At 47.0% G+C, this 20,618-nt stretch overlaps 1 protein-coding gene across 1 annotated transcript in view; it reads right to left on the bottom strand.

Moving 5' to 3' along the window:
- Positions 1-20,618, bottom strand: part of FARP1 (FERM, ARH/RhoGEF and pleckstrin domain protein 1) — a 204,533-nt gene that overhangs the window by 65,172 nt on the left and 118,743 nt on the right. The window contains exons 5-8 of the mRNA XM_049778518.1: positions 18,804-18,928; positions 9,229-9,271; positions 5,509-5,587; positions 1,638-1,735 (exon numbers count right to left, since the gene is read on the bottom strand). Of these exons, the coding sequence (XP_049634475.1) occupies positions 1,638-1,735; positions 5,509-5,587; positions 9,229-9,271; positions 18,804-18,928 (345 nt within the window). The remainder of the gene's footprint in view (positions 1-1,637; positions 1,736-5,508; positions 5,588-9,228; positions 9,272-18,803; positions 18,929-20,618) is intronic.

Here is a 20,618-nt window from a genome sequence, read left to right as displayed (position 1 = left end):
ATGCTCAGGGGTTACTCCTGGCTATGCACTCAGAAATCGCTCCTGGCTTGGGGGACCATATGGGACACCAGGGGATCGAACCGTGGTCCATCCTGGGTTAGCGCGGCAAGGCGCCATGGTTTCAGCACCAGGGATTGATTTTAATAAAGAAAGAAGAGTCTGGCTTGTGTGCTCAGGCAGAGAGTGTGAGGCAAAAGGTCACGGATGCCATGATCATCCTTTCCTAACTAGCTGGGTGTATTATTTCTTCGATGCTACCCTGTTTCTTCAGACCTGTTTACCTAAGGGGTTAGAAACACTGCAAGTAGGATGATCTCACAATGTTGTTATTTTACTACAGGGGACTATATAACTTGCTGGAGATGGAACCCATGTTGGCCACCTGCAAGGTAAATATCCTACTCACTGCACTATCTCTCTTGCCCCTGCTGTACTGCTTCTCAGGTCCCTTGTTTGATTTTTTTTTCTCACATATTTTTTTTCCCAAAGAGATCAAAGTACCTCTATTTATTAAGTCTGACGGGCCTTCAATAATGCCTATATATATATATATAAGTCTCATTAATAGAAAGCATTTTACCCCATCAGCCAGTGTGGAAATTTGGCAATTACTATGAGCGACATTTCCTATAAAGCTCTGGAGATCTTGGCTACCGTGGGATGAAGGGCTCTGATTTATATTCCAACTACTTCATATGCAAGGAAAATTTTAAAATGATATGACAGCAATGTCTTTTTTTAGACTCACATCCCTACAGTGACCTGGGTATACACATATGATTTTTTCCCCTGAAGGATTTTATGTATATTTTTAATTTCAAATTTCTTCTGCCTTACCTGAGAGAACAAAAAGATTTGCGAATGGGAGGCAGGGGGCTGTCCTTGAGTTTCAGCCTGCCAGATAGTCTACACTGAATTTACTTTCTGTTTACAGGAAGTGAATTAAAGGATCTCATTTCAGACCACTAAGATCCGAGCCAGCCTCACCGGTCAACAGAATTTGAGATAGAAGCAGAGGTGAATTCTGGATGGTTGTCTGAAGGCTGAAGGCCACAGGCAAGAGGGAAATGAAGGGCCAGAGAGAGAGAGCACAGTGGGGAGGGAAATTGTCTTGCATGTGGTTGACCCAGGTTTCATCCCTGGCATCCCATGTGGTCCCCTGAGCCTGCCAGGAATGATTCCTGAGCATAGAACTAGCTAGGAGTCAGCCCTGAGCACCGCTGGGTGAGGCCCCCAAACAAAACAAAACACTACAAAATAAAAAAGGGAGAGAAAGAAATTGAATTTCAGGGCAGGACAGGGTAAGTTTAGGCTACTGGGCCATGCCTGGACCATCCCAGACTCTCCTTGGAGACAATTGAGCTCTCAGCCACCATGGACCCTGAATACTGGGTAGTTCAGGGCACGGGTCTTGGAGTGAAGGTGGGGGACAGACATAGCTATGCAGATGGCCCCTCTGATGGTCTTATGCAGTTGGACACTACGCCTAGGGTATCCTCGCCAGCTGCATAGGTGCACAGAGGTGGTGTTATTATTCTCAGATGGTGTCACACCCCGCCAGACCCTCGACGCTAACGCTGGTGGCCCTGTGTGGCCTCACATTCAACCCGACCCCCACAGGGCAGTGGAACACTTACACTGCACAAGGTGAGAGACAAGGAGAGCCGCGCTGGTGTCGCTGCATGTCAACCTGCCCTGTGCCAGGTCCTGCTTCACCTGCAGAGCGAACAAGTACCTGTAAAGACAGACCACAGACACAGGGGTTAGGTACGGAGGGTGGGTGGCTAGGACACCTGTTTCCAGGCAGGATGGGGTCTGCTGCTTACAAGTCCATGCTCATGGACCGCACAGGGCAAAGGCAGGGAGTCCCGAGTGGTGCAGGTCTTGGTCTGTGGAGAGATATGGCTATGGCATTCCAAAACGACAGCTCACCACCTCAGGTATTTAAGTTTTTCTTTTTCTTTTTGTTTTGGTGGTCACACCCAACAGCACTCAGGGTTTAATCCTGGCTCTGCGCTCCAAAATGGTTCCAGGTAGGCTCGGGGGACCACTTGGGATTCTGGGAATAGAACCAGTGTCTGTCCTATGTTGGCCGTGTGCAAGGCAAATGTCCTACCGCTGTGGTATCTCTCCAGCCCTTTTTTTTTTTTTATCAATTTTTGGGGATAATATTGTAATATTATAGTGGGTAGGGTGCTGGCCTTGCATGCAGCTGATCCAGGTTTGATCCCTGGCACCCTGAGTGGTGTCCTGACCCAGGATAGACCCGGGTTTGATCCCCAGCATCTTATATGGTCTCTGGGCCTGCCAGGAGTGATTTCTGAGCACAGAGCCAGGAGGAAACCCTGAGCACCGCTGGGTGTGGACCCACCAAAAAAACCCTAAAAAACAAAAACAAGTTAGGGTAAAAGCTGCCATTCCAAATATGACACTGGCGAAAGGTGGTTCATTTTAAGGGAGTTATCTCCAAGGCCTAAAGGAAATGGTGTGTGAAAAAGACCTGTACTTTCGGGGTGTGGCTATTCTTAGGGGGATGTGACTATCTGCTACCCAAGCTCTCCCTCACTGACCCCCCCTTTTCCTTCCCCATCAATGTTTCCACACTTGCTTTTTTTTATTTATTTATTACTTATTTAATTTTCACACTTGCTTTTTTAAAGATCACTCTGGTGGAGCCAGAGAGATAGTGTATCGGTAGATCATTTGCCTTGCAGACAACTGACCTAGGACGAACCACGGTCCGATCCCCCAGTGTCCCATATGGTCCCCCAAGCTAGAAGCAATTTCTGAGTGCAGAGCCAGGAGTAACCTCTGAGTATCACAGATTTTGTTCCAAAAAACAAAAACAAAAACTTAAAAACTAAAAAAATAAAGGTCACTCCGGAGCCTTGCAGGTGAGTGGCCCAGCTTGGCCAGGTCACCCCAATGTGCGCAATGCCCTTGGCTGTGACTGCTGTGAGACTCTGGAAGAGTCAGTAGAGCTTGGAAAAAATTTTTGTACGTTCCAACCGTTGCCTGGGAAACTGCACAAATTGCTCCTTTTACCTGGCAAGCTCTTCTTCAGGGATTGAGGAGAGAGGCTGGTGGCTTCCTCAACAGCCTAGGGTGGGGGACGAAGCGGAGGGCAGTTGCACAGGGTGCAGGCAGGCATGACTCTGGGCTCTGTCCCCAGCTCTGACCAGAGCCCAGTCCCGGGCAGGCATCTTTGCTGGCCACACTGCCGCTGTGAGCCTTAGAGGACATTCTCTCGCTTCCTCGCTGGGCTGGTTTCCTCGAGAATCAGAACTTCTCTTTCTACCATCATGTTCTGAGAAAATCATGTTTGCATGTGCCCTTCCACATAGGGCCTGCCTTTGTATCACTGTAAATGACGCCAGCCATTTCGGGACTGAGAGAGAAGAATGTGAGGGGCTGGATCTGAGATGAAGAGGGGATGGACTGATGGTATAGTAGGGAAGGCACTGGCTGATCTAGGTTCAGTTCCTGGCATCCTGTGTAGTTCTCTGAGCACCACCAGGAGTGATCCCTGAACACAGAGCAGGAAGTCAGCCGTTGGTGATGGGAAATGTGCCCTGGTGAAGGGTGTTGGACAGTGTCTGATTGAAACTCAATCATGAGGGCCCGGAGAGATAGCACAGTGGCATTTGCCTTGCAAGCAGCCAATCCAGGACCAAAGGTGGTTGGTTCGAATCCCGGTGTCCCATATGGTCCCCCATGCCTGCCAGGAGCTATTTCTGAGCAGATAGCCAGGAGTAAACCCTGAGCACCACCGGGTGTGGCCCAAACCCCCTCCCCCCCCAAAAAAAAGAAAAAGAAACTCAATCATGAACAACTTTGTAACTACATATCTCATTGTGACTCAATTTAAAAAATGACAAAAAGTAAGGCTTCAGCACATGAGTAAGGACCTATATAGAATTAAGTCATATTATTTGCAATAAAAATGAAGTAGAAAAGGGAATAAAGCTAGTGTGAGGAAAGGGTTGAATCAGGAGATGCTGCCTGATTGATATAATCCTCACATGTACTCTTTTTTGTGAGAAAGGTTGGGTCACACCCAGTGAGACTCAGAGGTTACTTCTGTGTTCAAAAATTATTTCCGGCAGCTGGAGTTCAAAAATTATTTCTGCGCAGTGGTAGGGCATTTGCCTTGCACACCTCTGACCCAGGACAGACCTTGGTTCAATCCTTGGCATTCCATATGGTCTCCCAAGCCAGGATCGATATTCTGAGTGCATAGCCAGGAGTAACCCCTGAGCGTCACTGGGTGTGGCCAAAAAATTATTCTGAACAGGCTCAGGAGACCAATGGGTTGCTGGGGATCAAGCCTGACATGCAAGGTAAACATCCTATGCTGTGCTATCTCTCCGACCTCTCACGGGTACTAATGAAGGGAGAGAAAAGACAGGAAATAAACCATGCAGCTGAAGATGCTTTGTGAAGGGAACTCAGGTTCACAGCCAAGAGGAATGGAGAACTGCATGAGACAGGACAAAAAGTGGGACAGAGATTCCCTGAAAAGATGAAAAGGCAGCTAGAGCAATAGCACAGCAGGGAGGTCACTTGCCTTGCATGTGGGCAACCGGGATTGGAGTCCTGGCATTCTATATGGTCCCTCCAAGACCTCCAGGAGTGATTCCTGAGCTCAGAGCCAGGAGTAAACTCTAAATATCATGGAGGGGGTTGGGATAATGGCACCAAAATTGAACAAAAATATCAGAAACTCCCTTTGCTCTCCCACAGTCCCTGTGGAGCACCTGGCTACAGATGACTGAATGAGGAATTGTGATGCTGATAGTTGTGGGTGGCTCTACTGAATCCCAAGCACCACGTAGGTGCAGGAGAATGAAGGGACGTACAGGGGCTCAAACATGGCAGCTCCCCAGACAGGGCAAGCACAGTGCTCAAGTTTCTTCCAAGTGGTCACAGTTTCAAAGTCATTGAATTATGTGCCGGAGCGATAGTTCAGAGGGAGGGCATTTGCTTTGCACGTGGCCAATCCAGGATGGACTTGGGTTCAATCCCCTGCATCCCATATGATCCCCTGAGCCTGCCAGAAGTGATTTCTGAGTGAAGAGCCAGGAGTAACCCCTGAGTGCCTTCAGATGTGGCACCAAAACACACAAACACACACACAAAAAAGTCACTGGAATATGGTCCCTGACCAGCCGCCCAGGGCCAGAACAAAGACCGGCTCTGGATTTCTTGAGAAAACTCTGAGTCCCCATGAAGTATGGGTCCAAGACAGAGACAGAGGGAGAGAGGGCAGAAATGAAACCCAGTACCACTTCATTGCACATGACAGCATTGGAGCAACTGGGAAGAAACAGCCATTTCCCTCGCTATCGTATCTGTCACCATACCTGAGACAGAGGAGATGGCTGACCCCTGACACTCCAAACCAGAACCCTGTGAAATGTTTAACCAGCTGACTTTGAACATGAACCTTCTCTTCTCACGGCCACCCCACAAGGGTCCCCCCCACCACCACCATTCCAGACCACTGACCTGGTAAGTTCCTCTTGGAGTTGCGTGTGGTCTGGGGGGAAGAATTTCACCACAAACTTAACAATCACGTTCTTAGGTCCTAAGAAAAAAAAAGGGAGGAATAAAGTAACAGCACATGTCTGGCATTTCAAATGTCACCCTTCCCCCCAAAGTCAAGACTTTCTGGGCCCGGAGAGATAGCACAGCGGCGTTTGCCTTGCAAGCAGCCGATCCAGGACCAAAGGTGGTTGGTTCGAATCCCGGTGTCCCATATGGTCCCCCGTGCCTGCCTGGAGCTATTTCTGAGCAGACAGCCAGGAGTAACCCCTGAGCATCGCCGGGTGTGGCCCAAAAACCAAAAAAAAAAAAAAAAAAAAGACTTTCTAGGGAGTATTGCCACTCCCATGCCTGATGCCAGGGTCACAGCAATCCAGTCTTTTTTGGTTGAGGGGTCACACCCAGCACTGCTCAGGGGTTACTCTTGGTTCTGTGCTTTGGTATTGGTCCCATCAGGACTCAGGGGAGAGCAGGCTGTGGAACCTGAGTTTTCTTTCTTTCTTTCTTTCTTTTTTTTTTTTTTTTTGGTTTTTGGGTCACATACGGCAGAGCTCAGGGGCTACTCCTGGTTCTATGCTCAGAAATTGCTCCTGACAGGCTCGGGGAACCATATGGGATGCCGGGATTCAAACCACCGTGCTTCTGCATGCAAGGCAAATGCCTTATTGCTGTGCTATCTCTCCGGCCCCAACTCGAGTTTTCTTCATGCAAAGCCTGTGCTCGGCCTTTGAGTCATCTCTCCTAACAATCACAGCAGGTATTTATTTATTTATTTATTTATTTATTTATTTATTTATTTATTTATTTATTTATTTATTTATTTATTTATTTATTTTGGTTTTTGGGTCACTCCCAGTGGAGCTCAGGGATTTCTCCTGGTTCTGAGCTCAGAAATCGCTCCTGGTAGGCTCAAGGGAACATATGTTATCACTTTGGCTCCAATCAATCACAGCAGGTATTTCAAAAGACACTTGTCTTATGAGCTCCTCGAATCCAAAGGGATCATGAAAGTAACTTAAAGAGTTAATGATGATGAGTTTGGGTTCTGTAAGTCCGGCCACTGCTGTGTTCCTCAGCTTTGGAAAAAGAGTCTATCTCTGCTTCGGGCCCTACTGGGCTCTGGAAGGAGAGTGAGTGAATAGACCAGCCTTCTCCTGCCAAAGCCTGAGTCCGAGTTTAGAAACCAGCAGAAGGAAGAGCTCAGGCACAGCCAGGAGGTGGTGAGAAGAGAAGGGGGAGGCTGTGCCGAAGTGATGAGAATTACGGAGACTATCAGAGACGTGATGAACGGCTCTTCATCAGCCTCAGCCAGTTTGAGCAGAAGCTGTAACAGGAGCAATGTTCAGGCCCAGCCATTTGAAAGGACAGAACTCATATTCTGCAGCCTTTAAGGCAGACAGAAACCCTAAAACCCTTGCAGCTGTGCTCATAGGACCATGCAGTGCTGGGGATACAAGATGGGAGTTCTGTAGAGCCTCTGACCTGGCCTCTTAAATCTCTATTTCAATAGCCAGCCTATAAAAGCAGGAAGTAGGGGCTGGAGAGGTAGAACAGAAGTAGGGCATTTGCCTTGCAGGTAGCCTATTGAGGACAGATGGTGGTTCAAATTCTGGTATCCCATATGGTCCCCCGTGCCTGCCAAGAGTGATTTCTGAGCGCAGAGCCAGGAGTGACCCCCTGAGTGACACCAGGTGTGACCCAAAAACAAAACAAAAAGGCAAGAAATAGTTTTCTGCTTTACCCTACCCTAAAATACAGAGGTTTGATTACTAAGCACAGAGTCAGGAGTAAGACCTGACTGCTGGATGTGAACCAAAAGAAAAAAAGGGAGGTCTGGAGCAATAGCACAGCGGTAGAGCATTTGCCTTGCATGCGGCCAAACCAGGATGAACCCCGGTCAGATTCCCAGCATCCCATATGGTCCCCAGAGCCTGCCAGGAGCAATTTCTGAGCACAGAGCCAGGAGTAACCTCTGAGCACCGCCAGGTGTGGCCCCAAAACAAGATAAAACAAAATCAACAACAAAACAGATGTGCCTTCATCTCTATGGCGACTCATTTAAATTAGAAGGAAGCCCCCAATGTTGTTTATGGTGAGGTGGTCAGCAGCATGTATGGATCTCCACAATGGGAGGGAAACTAACCAAGGCAGACACCGAAGCCTTGAGCAGCTACTTGAGTTTTGGAATAATAGGGAAAGACACAATGGGCAGGTTCCAAAGCTCAAAATAGGGAACCAGGGTGTGTTTTTCCTCTGGGGCTATGCATATGGGGTGCACCTCAGTGTCATAGTAAACCTGGAGCCAGGTCAAGGCGGCACCAGGGAATCCTCATGGTTCTGTCACCTGCACAGGGGCAGGAAGGGGCTGTGAGTGCTGGGACCAGAGATTGATTGTCCAGGCTAGGGGCTCTGAGCTCCTACTCTGTAAATGTTTAACAAGGGCTGTTACATTATCAGCATCAAGGTCTGCTTCATTCAATGCTGAGACAGCCATGCTTATGAGGACCCACAGACACTGTGTCTGTGTATTGGGGCCACGTCCAGGGCTCCGTGTGGCTAGACAATGCCCTGTGATTCTCGGTTCACTAAAGGAGGGAAGTGCTGTCGGTACACCCCAGACCTTAGCTCGGGCTCTGATTCCTGGAGCGACCATCTGCATGACCCTGAGGATAGAGACTGACCTCAAAGTGTGACCTCAGAGCAGAGAGGGGTGCAGAATGCAGTACTGAGGGGCATAAGAAGGGAGAGAAAATTGTGTGTTCTTTTTTAAAATTGGTTTTGGTTGTTTTGGGGACACATCTGGAAGTGTTCAAGGGTTTCTCCTGACTTGGTGCTCAGGACTCATTCTTAGTGAGCTCAAGGAACCATATGGGATGCTGGTGATCTGGGTAAGCTGTGAGCAGGGCTAGTGCGTTACTAGGGTCAAGGTTAGGGTTATTGCTCTGGCCCCTCTCTTATCTTTTTGATTTAATTTTGGGACACTCCTGGCCGTGTTCAGGAATTACTTCTGGCAGGCTCCAGGGGACCATATGGGATGTCAGGAATGGAATCTGGGTCAGCTACATGCAAGGCAACTACCCTCCCTGCTGTTCTATTGCTCAGGCCCTGTGTTCTCTCTTCTTTTTCCTTTCCTGGTTCCACATTGGTCTTTTTTTCCAAAGCAATGTCTGCAGACAAGCCAGAGCTGGCCCAGTTCTGCTTATTATTCAGATACAGACATGTGTATACACACAGAGAAACATACATGTACACACACTTCTATACATGCCCCCCCATACACACACACTTTGGGGACATATTATTCTCCCAAACCACATCTACATTCCCATGTGGCCAGGCTCTGAGGGGAACTGAAAACGTCACACCCATCCGCAGCATCTGTGTTTCTTTCCACCCTCCCCATCCAGAACGACAGCCAGAAACGTGGGCAGAGGCAGGACCCAGCCTGATGATTTGGTGCTTCAGAGCTCTGCCTGTTTATCCAAACAAGACTCGATTTTTCCAAGCCAGCTGTGACCACCAAATTAAAATGTCTATTAAAACATTCAAAGATGTGCCTTAAGGGCTTGTGGATGTATGGGTGATGAAAAGTGACCCTGGGTAAGAACATGGTTCCCTGAGCACCAGACGCTGCGGGACGAGCAGGGGTGGCTGAGTTATGCATGTGTGTGCTTCTGCACTTACTTCTGATCTGCTTGATGACAGGCTTCAGGAGATCCAGCCACACCTGCAATGAAAAGGGGAGACACAGAGACGGAACCTCAGTGAGACTTTTCAAATGTCAAGGCACACTTTGCAGTTGGTGAAGCAAAACTGGCTCAAGAGTTGGAGCCATTAAGCCTTTTATTTTTATTCTCCCCAGTGCCCTGTCCCGACTCCTTGCACCTACACTTTGAAGAAGAGCTCTGACCGGAAATCCAGAATCACATTGGATTCTGACTTCACCTCTGGGTTCCACATCTCTTCCCTGGGGTGACCTGAGCTCAGCTCTTCCTTCTGCACTGTAACGGGGGCTGCAGGCCACGGAGGGTAGTACGTGGGCAGCATGAGACTCTTCAAACACCCACACACATGTGATCACATTAGGGACCCCGCACATGTGATGCTGCATTTCCAGTATGGTGTATCCGGGTGGGCTGGCAAGGAAGGAAGATCTTGAGTTCAGCTCTTTGGGACAGCGTCTGCTCCAGACAAGAATGCAGGATTCCCATCAGAGAAGCCCATAACCTCAGAGACTCAGTTAGATATTTACCCCCAGTCCCAGAATGGCAGAGAAAGGGATGGGCAGCATAGCTGGTGTCACGTCCAGACTTGGCATCCTCAGGACCCTTAGTGATTGGACTGATGAGAAAGGGGAGCAAGTGAGCTGGGGAGAGGAAGGGTGGAAGACAGAGAGAGGAAAAGAGGGAAAGGGATATGGAGGGAGGGATGGAGAAGGGAGGCAGAGAAACAGGGAGGATGGAGGGAAGAGAGAGGGAGAGAGGAGGGAGAGGGAATAAAGGAGGGGGAGGAAGAGACCATAATCTAGTTTAAAATCACTTAAAAGGGGCTGGGTGTCCTTCATGAAAGGCTTCACCCTAACCGCTCTGCTCTACTGAATCTCCCCCCCACCCACTCGCTTAAGTTTACAAATCCAAACAGCATAAAATAAAAACGTGTCACTGTTTAGTAACACAGAAACATGCAGAGGAGTTAGATAAACCCTGGCACAGGAAATGACCCCCAGCATCAAGAATGTATTTGGAGGTGGGGGTGGGGGGTGGGGGGGAGAGGTCTGTGCAGACTGCTGACTAGAAGAAATGACTCTGGGTCTTTGCTTACAATAATTTCAACGCAGTTTTTCATGTTAGTCGCAATTACTCATTTCACATCTGGTTCTCTTTAAAAGCTAGGCCACGTGTGGTTTCTTTTTTAGAAAGCCCCCAGTTGAACAGAGATTTCGGGTGCCGGTGAAAAGGCAGGAGAAACAGGGGAGAGACTTGTCTTCCTGCAAACCACACTGCAGACGACAGAGGTACAACCTGGGACACAAAGGCGGAAAGCAGGAAGGAAGCCCAGGCCTCTGGGATCACTGGCCAGTGAGTGTCTACACTGCAGGGCAAGAAGCAACCAGGAGACCAACTGACCAAGAGCAGGGCAGGGAGGAAGGGTGCAGAGAAGACAGCATATTGGGGAGCAGAAAGTTCTAGAAAGAGCACAGAGGGTTAGGCCAGGACCATTTTAGAGAAGGTCTCCCCGAAGTATCATGACCCCAAGTAAGAGAAACTTCCCAGAAGTATTTGTGGCCCTGCACATACAGGTAAATAAAACAGGTATGCAAATCAAACATCTATAGACAGCTAACCATGCATAAAATTGAATTTAATTTTTGGAGGTCACACCTGGTCATACTCACAGGTTACTCCTGGCTCTGCACTCAGGGATCACTCCTGGTGTGCTAAGGGTATAGGATGCTGGGGATGGAACTTGGGTTGGCTGTGTGCAAGGTAAACACCCTCCCTGCTTTATTGGTCCAATAAAAACTAACGTTTTATTTTATTTTATTTCATATTTTTGGTTTTTGGGTCACATCCGGTAACACCCAGGGGTTACTCCTGGCTCTGTGCTCAGAAATCACTCCTGGAGGCACAAGGAACCACATGGGATGCTGAGATTTGAACCACTGACTGTCTTGGATTGGTTACTTTCAAGGCAAATGCCCTATCACTGTGTTATTTCTCCAGCCCCCTGAATTTTATTTGAATTCATATGAGGACCTGAAATAGATGTTAGAATCAAATGGCCGGGGCCAGAGAGTTAGCACAGCGGTGTTTGCCTTACAAGCAGCCGATCCAGAACCTAAGGTGTTTGGTTCGAATCCTGGCATCCCATATGGTCTCCCATGCCTGCCAGGAGTAACCCCTGAGCACTGCCAGGTGTGACCAAAAATAAATAAATAAATAAATAAATGAATAAAACAAAAAAGAATCAAATGGCCAATTTGATGGCACTGTTCATAAGCAGATGTGTGAAAATCATAAAGGCCGCCCAGTGTAAGAGTTGGAGATGAAACACACACACACACACACACACACACACACACACACACACACACACACACGCACACACACACACATACACACATAAGATGAGAGGCTACAGAAGAAACTACTAAGTGACAGTGCTGTGCAGGTGTTAAGGAGCTGGTCTAGTGAGCACCCCAGCGAACAAACCCAATTCCATCAACTGAGTAACTCCAGGCATGATTCCTGAACACAGGGCCAGGAGTAAATTTTGCACATGGCATGAATTCACCTCTCGATAACTCATTACAAAGTCCATCCCGACCATCCTCCACAGGCCAAGAGAACAATTCTGCTCATCCATCATTTTTTTCCTGCTAAGGTCCGGGCAGGTCTTGGAGGTGCGGAAGTATGAGGAGAGGCTGCCGGCAGAATAAAAAAAAAAGGGGGTTGCATTGTTGATACAGCCAGTGTGTGAATTCTGCTTAAAAACCAGGCATATAGGGCCCGGAGAGATAGCACAGCGGCATTTGCCTTGCAAGCAGCCGATCAAGGACCAAAGGTGGTTGGTTCGAATCCCAGTGTCCCATATGGTCCCCCGTGCCTGCCAGGAGCTATTTCTGAGCAGATAGCCAGGAGTAACCCCTGAGCACTGCCGGGTGTGGCCCAAAAACAAAAACAAAAACAAACAAACAAAAAAAACCAGGCATATAGATACCACACATTAACCAACTGTGCCATGCCAGGAGTGATTTATGACCACCCAGGCAGGAGTAACCTTTGAGCATCACTGGGTATGATTCCCAAAATAAACAAACCAAAAAAACCAGGCATATGCATTTGCTGTTAGGCTGGCACTTGGCAAATTCTCTTGAAATGTGCTCATGATAAGGTGTAAGGAACAAGACATCTATCTCCTTTAGACAAATACTAAAAACCAGAATCAGGGGCCAGAGTGATAGCACAGTGGTGGGACATTTGCCTTGCACGCGGCTGACTCAGGATAGATGTGGATTCAATCCCCGGCATCCCATATGGTCCCGAGTCAGGAGTGATTTCTGAGCACAAAGCCTGGAGTAACCCCTGAGTGCTGCCAAGTGTGGCCCCAAAAACCAACCAAACAAAAAAACAACCACCAACCAGAATCAGGCAGAGTTTGTGAGGCCAATCCAGTCCAACAACAGAAACTGGCTTATATCTATATATACATTCCTCCTTGTTTATTTATTTTTGGACCACTCAGGGGTTACTCCTGATTCTGTACTCAGGAATTACAGGGAACCCTGTGCAATACTGGATATCGAACTCTGGTTGGGCTGCATGCACAGCAAACTCTCTTCCTGATGAGGCTATTCCTCGTTCTGTGCTCAGGGCTCTGTGCTCTCTGGTGATGGTCCAGGGACAGTCCATATGTGATCCGAGTTTGGAATCCGACTTGGCTGCATACAAGGCAAGCACCTTCCCTTCCTTTCTATCTCTCTGACCCTCATGGCGTTGATATTTGTAAAGGTTTAAAAACAAAATGACAATCAGCAGCATCTTTACAGACATGTGCAAACCTTATGAAATTCAAATACCTGCACCCATGAATGAGGCTTTCTCAGAAGGAGACGCCCATGCATTTCTGAATTGTCTACACCACCTGCTTGCTACAACAGCCAGCCGTGTAGGGCCGTTGTCATAGAAACAGCAGAGTCTGCAGCGTATGACACTCTCTAACTCTTCACCAAATGTCTGATAGAAAGGACCAGGAAAATTGTTGGCAGACCGTAGCCAACAGTGGGCACTCCGACGGCAAACTCCAGCTACAGCTGGCCTGTGTCTTCCTGCCCTTTGCCCAGCCTCACACACTAGGTAGCAATTAGCCAGCATATTAAGCATGAGACCTTGGTTCCTGGGATCAATAGCATTTCTGCCATGAAAAGTGCAATCGATAAGGAAAGGGCTGAATAAAATAGTTCTTTGCTCTGGTGGGTCAATCCCACTGGTCTCTTTCTCTCACTCAAGGCCAATGACAGCCCAGCTCATGTGTAAATATACCGCCAAGACTATTAGCGCCAAGTTGCACGACCAGCCTGATGAAGGGGCGTGCACAATGGATCACTTACTAAGTGCTCCTTTATTTCTGACTTTGACAAACCCATCTTGGGCTGGAAAAGATCCTTCTTTCTTAAAGTCTCAGGAAACTTTCCCCCAAAACAGGGTCCAGTGGGGGCTGTTTCTGGGGCGATGAGAAGGGGGGTGGGCTGTGAGGGACCCGAATCATCTTAGGATAAAGTTTATCATGCTGTGTGTCAGATCTCGAGGATACTGGCACAAAGTTCAGTAGGCAAAACCACACAGAAAGCCTGAGTGACAGCACAGTGGTGAGAGCTTCTGCCTTGCATGTGGCAGACCGGGGTTTAATCCTCGGCATCCCATGTGGTCCCCTGAGCCTGCCAGGAGTTATTTCTGAGCACAGAGCCAGGAATAACCCACGTGCCAATTGGTGAAGCCAAAAAAAGAAAACCTACAACAGTTTCTTTGTGTGTGTGTGTGGGGGGGCACACCCAGCAGGACTCAGAGGCTACTCCTGGCTCTATGAAGGTAAGGTGTTTACCTTGCATGCAGAAGGACGGTGGTTTGAATCCTGGCATCCCCGAGTTTGCCAGGAGCGATTTCTGAGCGTAGAGCCAGGAGTAACCCCTGAGTGCTGCCAGGTGTGATGCAAGAAAAAAAATCACCCCTGGCAGGTTTGGGGGACTATATGGGATGCCAGGAATCAATCAAACCTGTCCGTTCTGGTTGGCCGCATTCAAGGCAGACGCCCTACTGCTGTGCTATCGCTCCGGTCCCCCACAACACTTTTTCCCTAAACTCAACTGGCATGTTGAGGGCAGCCAAGATGCATCCTGGAGCTGCACAGAAAGCCTGACCTTGGCAGCAGCAGATCCCTGGCTTCTTACAAAGTCAGATTGAGAATCCTACTCTTGAATGTGAGTCGTGTTCCCTGTGGTGTATACAGGGACTAGAACATTCCAGGCACAGGATAAACACTCAGGCAATGTTGTGTATTTGTAGGTCACAGAGCAAACACTCCTCTAATTCCTCAGCCATGGATTTCCCATACTCTGCCATTGAGTGAATTCCTAAACAATATTATAAGGTAGTAGGTAAACTTGGCACTTTCTTTTTCAAAATGGAGTTTGTTTTTTAGTTTGTGATTTTGGGCCACACCTAGTGATTCTCCTGGCTCTGCGCTTAGGAATCATTCCAGGCAGGCTCAGAGGACCAACCATATATTGAGATACCAGGGACCAAACCTGGTAAAAAAAAAAAAAAACAAAGCAAAGCGGATGTCCTACCCTTTGTACTAAAGATGGACAAGAAAAGATCCTTTTCTCCTTTCTCCCTCTGCCCTGCAGATGCCACTGTTGTGAGGTTTGCAGGTCTGCATGCACATGAGTAGAGGTGCTCACTCACTAGCTGTGGTGCCTTCACACACACATACATGCACACAAACACACACATACACACACCTGGTGGGAATCCCAGCTGTGAGTGGGGTTGCTAGTACGTTCGGGTTGGGGTGCTCTGGGGGCTGTGCTCTCCTTGCCAAATTTGCTCACCCCTGTCTTTTGTGCAGCTTGAAAATCTCCCAAGGTCCCAGGAACCCCCCAGGATCAGAGTCAGCAAATTTGCGACCTGTTGCTGGTACCTCAGTGGGTTTAAATACCACTGGGTCAAGCATTTCTTTTTTTTGTTTGTTTTGTTTATTGGGTCACACTCAGCAGTGTTCAGGGATCACTCCTGGCTCTATGCTCAGAAATCGTTCCTGGCAAGCTCGGGGGACCATATGGGATGCCGAGATTCAAACCACTGTCTTTCTGCATGCAAGGCAAATACCCTACCTCCATGCTACCTCTCCTGCCCCTGGGTCAAGCATTTCACTGAGTGATTCTTTTGGTTTGGGGGCCACACCCAGCAAATCTTTAGGGTTTATTCTTGGTAGAATATGCTTGGTGGGGATCCCATAGTGTGTCAGGGATTGAACAGGGGGGTGGGTGAGTCACGTGCAAAGAAAGCATCTTACCCCAGGACTATCTCTGCAGCCCTTTAAGCATAGAGCGAATTTCTGATGGGGAATTTGTGTGTTATTGCACAAGGACACATATTCTGCGATCAGGTTCTGCCTCCCTCTCTCACCTCCTCCTCCTGGGCCTCTCCATTTTAGCCTGGCTGTCTTGTAAACAGCCCACCAGCTTTTTAGTCAGATACATGACCCCTGGCAGTTCCTAGCAGGCCAGTCCTGCTCTTCTCACAGGCCCTGGCTCCATGGAATATGGAAGGGTTTCCTAATCAAAAAATAAATATTTTGATTTTGCCCCCAGGCATACTGGTGCATACCTTCAGAGAGAGAGAGACCCACTTCTGGTACTGTCCCCTGACCCTAGCCAGATTACACAGTCCCCAACTTCTCACAATGCTGGAGTTCCTGGGACAGAGTGACCCTGTGGTCTAGATATGTGGCATATCTAATGGGAAGAATTCATGATAATATCTCATGAAATCACCTTTAAGATTACATTTAATGCAAAGGGAGGGGGAAAAAGATTACATTTAATGCAATGGAGGTGATGAGAAGTCCTTAAGAGATTGTCATCATCACAACAGTGCATGATAGTCAACCACTTGAGTTTGAGCCAGGGAAAGCTTTTTTTGTATTATTATTATTATTATTATTATTATTGTTTGGGTCTCCCCAGAGAAGCTCAGGGAGTTCCTACTGGTGACACCCAGCCTGCTGTGCACTGTAGATGGCTCAGCACTCAAATCCAGTGGTGCTACACTTGGTTAGTGTTTGGGACAGATCAAACTTGGGGTCTGCCAGGCAAGTTCCCCAGCCTTCAAGCTGCTCCCAGGCCCTGGAAATCTTTGGAAGGAATCTTATGTCATATTTGGCTAAGGTTTCAAGGCGGAGCCTTATTCATTCCATGCCCCTGGCACTGATGACTGACACTCACAGCAATGAGGGGCCAGAGCAAATGAGCTGGAATGTTCACCGTGACATGACCAGGAATAGCAAATGACTTGGAAACCCCTAAGTGTCCCCTGCACAGCAGGGGATGTTGTCAACTCATAGAGGAACAGCACAGAACTGGGAAAAAGGAGGCAGAGACTATGATGAGCAGAAAAGGCAGAGGGCCAGGGAAGCTACAGGACACGGGAGATTGTTTCCTCACATTTGCACCTTTCCAAGAGGGTTTGTTTGAGAAGAGCTGCCAATACAAGCCCACTGCACTCTGTTCATCTCAGCACTGTTCAACAATAACCTGAAGCTGAAAATACCCATGAGCCAGAGAACAGGTGAGTGGGTACAGAAAGTATGGTATGTCTACACAATGGAATACTATGCAGCTGTTAGAAAAAATGAAGTCATAACATTAGCTTATAGAATGGATATAGAGAGTATCATGCTGAGTGAAATGGAGTCAGAGGGAGAGGGATAGACAGAGAATGATCACACTCATCTGCAGGATATTAAAAAAAAACAGAATTAAAAAAAATACTCAAAGACAATAGAGATGAATAAGGGGAGTGAGAGTGCAAGTGAGGGCAGAGAAAGAATCACTAGGACAGTGAAAGTTGGAAATGATCACTCTGGACAAGAACTGGGTGCTGAAGGGTGGGAAAATGATAGGCAGTGATATCCCTTTAAGTAACAGTATTACAAACCACAGTGTCTGGGAAAAAAAGATGAAGGAAGAAAGAAAGAAAGAAGAGAAGAAAGAAAGAAAGAAAGAAAGAAAGAAAGAAAGAAAAGAAAGAAAGAAAGAAAGAAGAGAAGGAAGGAAGGAAGGAAGGAAGGAAGGAAGAAGGAAGGAAGGAAGGAAGGAAGGAAGGAAGGAAGGAAGGAAGGAAGGAAGGAAGGAAGAAGGAAGGAAGAAGAAGAAAGAAAGAAAGAAAGAAAAGAAAGAAAGAAGAGAAAGAAAGAAGAAAGAAAGGAAGAAGGAAAGAAGAAAGAAAGAAAAGAAAGAAAGAAAGAAAGAAAGAAAGAAAAGAAAGAAAGAAGGAAGGAAGGAAGGAAGGAAGGAAGGAAGGAAGGAAAGAAAGAAAGAAAGAAAGAAGAAGGAAAGAAAGAAAGAGAAAGAAAGAAAGAAAGAAAGAAAGAAGAAAGAAAGAGGAAAGAAAGAAAAGAAAGAAAGAAAGAAAGAAAGAAAGAAAGAAAGAAAGAAAGAAAGAAAGAAAGAAAGAAAGAAAGAAAGAAAGAAAGAAAGAAGAAGAAGAAGGAAAGGAAGGAAGAGAAAGAAGGAAGGAAGAAGAAGAAAGAAAGAAAGAAAGAAAAGAAAGAAAGAAAGAAAGAAAGAAAGAAAGAAAGAAAGAAAGAAAGAAAGAAAGAGGAAGGAAGGAAGAAAGAAAAGAGAGAAAAAGAAGAAAGAAAGAAAAGAAGGAAGGAAGGAAGAAAGAAAGAAAGAAAGAAAGAAAGAAAGAAAGAAAGAAAGAAAGAAAGAAGGAAAGAAAGGAAGAAAAGAAAGAAAGAAAGAGAGAAGGAAGGAAGAAAGAAAGAGAAGAGAGAAGAAGAGAAGAAGAAAGAAGGAAGGAAGAAGGAAGGAAGAGAAAGAAAGAAAGAAAGAAAGAAAGAAAGAAAGAAAGAAAAGAAAGAGAAAGAAAGAATGAGAGTAAGAAAGAAAGAGAGAAAGAAAGAAAGAAAGAAAGAAAGAAAGAAAGAAAGAAAGAAAGAAAAAGAAAGAAAGAGAAGGAAAGGAAAGAAGAGAAAGAAAGAAGAAAGAAGGAAGGAAGAAGAAAGAAAGAAAGAAAGAAAGAAGAAGAAGAAAGAAAGAAGAAAGAAAGAAAGAAAGAAAGAAAGAAAGAAAGAAAGAAGAAAGGAAAGAAATAAGAAGAAAGAAAGAAAGAAAGAGGAAGGAGGGAAGGAAGAAAAAGAACAATGTCTGCATAGAGGCAGACTGCAGAATTAGGGGAATGGAGGAAAACTGGGGACATTGGTGGCAGGAAATGAATATTAGTGAAGGATTAGATGTTTGTATGACTGAGTACTCACGGCATCAACAACTTTAAAACTTGTATATCACAGTGATTCAATAAAAAAAAAAAAAAAAAAAGACCTGCACAAGGGAATGGGATGCAAGGGCAAGGTGGGCAGATGTCAGAGGGACATCTCATGACTCTCTATCTCCTTGAACTCACCCTTTCTCTTCCAAACCCCCACCTAAGAAAGAGAAAATGAGATCCGCTTCCCTCATCATGCATCCACTCAACACTGTTCTCCCAGAACTTACTGGTGCTCTTTTTGTGGTCAGGGAACTCGAGGCCAAAATAGTCGCCTTCCACGAGATTGAGGTGGCTGCACACGGCATCCAGTAACACCTCCCGGGGGCCCTTTGCTGCAAAGAGGAAGCAGAGGGTTACCTAAGTAAGCTCTCTGAGTCAAAGAGTAGAAACCCCCCCCCCCAATCCCACACAAGCCCACTCTTCTAGAAAGAGAAGTCAACCCACCATTCACTGAACCACCCCGGGCACACCTTGGCCCTTCTTGACCATTCTCTCACTTAGAAATGAACCACCATTGTTTATCTCACTGTACACCCTGTAGTATCACAGTCCTTTAGATGGCTTGAATGGTGGGGACGCATGGAGGTGCCTTTCTCTGCCTTCCTAGGCCCCGTGGCTGTGCAACCTCGTTCAGCCCAAGCAGGTGTCCTGGGTCCAGGAGAATTAGCGGGCAGAAATCTCTCTCATAAGCAGCTTCAGTAAATAGCAGCTTTATTTCATCGCCCTAGCCACCACATGTGTGTGGCCTAACATAACCATTTATTGCTGTGTATTTACTCAGCCCTGCATTGTACTTGTCCTCTCAGCCATCTCTGCTCCTGCTACCTCTCCATGCTGGCAAAATCACCCCCTGCCCTTCCCGTCAAAGGCCTTATCTACCTTCCCAAGACCCCTCCCAGGAATGGGAGGGTTCTTGCAGGTAAGATCAAGTTTACACAGGAAGAATGGGGTAATGGGTTACCAACCACCACATACCATTTTTCAAAGGTCAAGGTCAACGTTTGATTAAATATCTATATCCACAAAGTCCTCAGGGCTAACACTGTGGTAACAATGAACAAACAAATGAATAAAGGCCTTCTCTATGCCATGTAATTCAGTGTCTTCTAGGTTCACTTCTGAACTTCTTAATAAATCTTCTATTCCTAAGCTTCAAGTGTTTTGCTACATGGGATTCTAGTCACCAGGCCCCTATGTCACAAGGGAATAGAAGTATTGGAGGGCCTATTTTCTACTTTCTACATTTTACAATTATGATGGGTAGATTTGGGTAAAATCAACCCAAGACTACTAACTTCCTAGATCAAAAATCCTGGCAGGAGGGAAGGAGAGAGAAAGCTCAAGAGCTAGAGTATATTTTGAACATAGGAGACTCAAGTTTGTTTGTTTGTTTGTTTTTGGTTTTTGGGCCACATTCGTCCATGCTCAGGGGTTACTCCCTGGCTCTCTGCTCAGAAATCACTCCTGGCAGGTCACGGGGGACATATGGGATGCCAGGATCTCGAACCACTACTTGGTCGCTGGGTCCAGCGCTTGCAAGGCAAACATGCTACTCGCTGTGCTATCTCTCCAGCCTCAGGAGACCCAAGTTTGATTCCTCAGTATCGAATGACTCCTGGGCACTGCTGGATATAGGTCCCTATGTAAAAAACAAAACAAAACAAAAAACAGAGTTGTGAGATCACCTCCAAACACAGTATCTCTACCCCCAGGCTGTCGGGTCTGAAGAAGCAGGGTAGTGGTAAAGATTAATAACCAAATCAGTCAGGAGAGCTATGGAGTCAAGTGGTTATTTTTGTGACTTCTCCTTCATGGTGTCTGCCCAAATTTGCCAAGCCAAAGCTCTCCTTATATCACCCATTCCCAATTCACCCAGGAGGGGGGGGGGGGGAGAGAGAGAGATGAGAGGAGGTGAGATGAGGGTGAGAGTGAGGTGGTGATGAGATGAGGATGAGAAGGGAGAGTGAGACGAGACAGCCAGACAGACGAGAGATGACAGAGAGAGACTGAGAGACAGAGACA

Source organism: Suncus etruscus, chromosome 8, assembly GCF_024139225.1.
Source record: "Suncus etruscus isolate mSunEtr1 chromosome 8, mSunEtr1.pri.cur, whole genome shotgun sequence".
NCBI lineage: Eukaryota > Metazoa > Chordata > Mammalia > Eulipotyphla > Soricidae > Suncus > Suncus etruscus.
The sequence above is the reverse complement of the archived record's forward strand: the minus strand, read 5'-3'. Positions and strand labels throughout refer to the sequence as shown.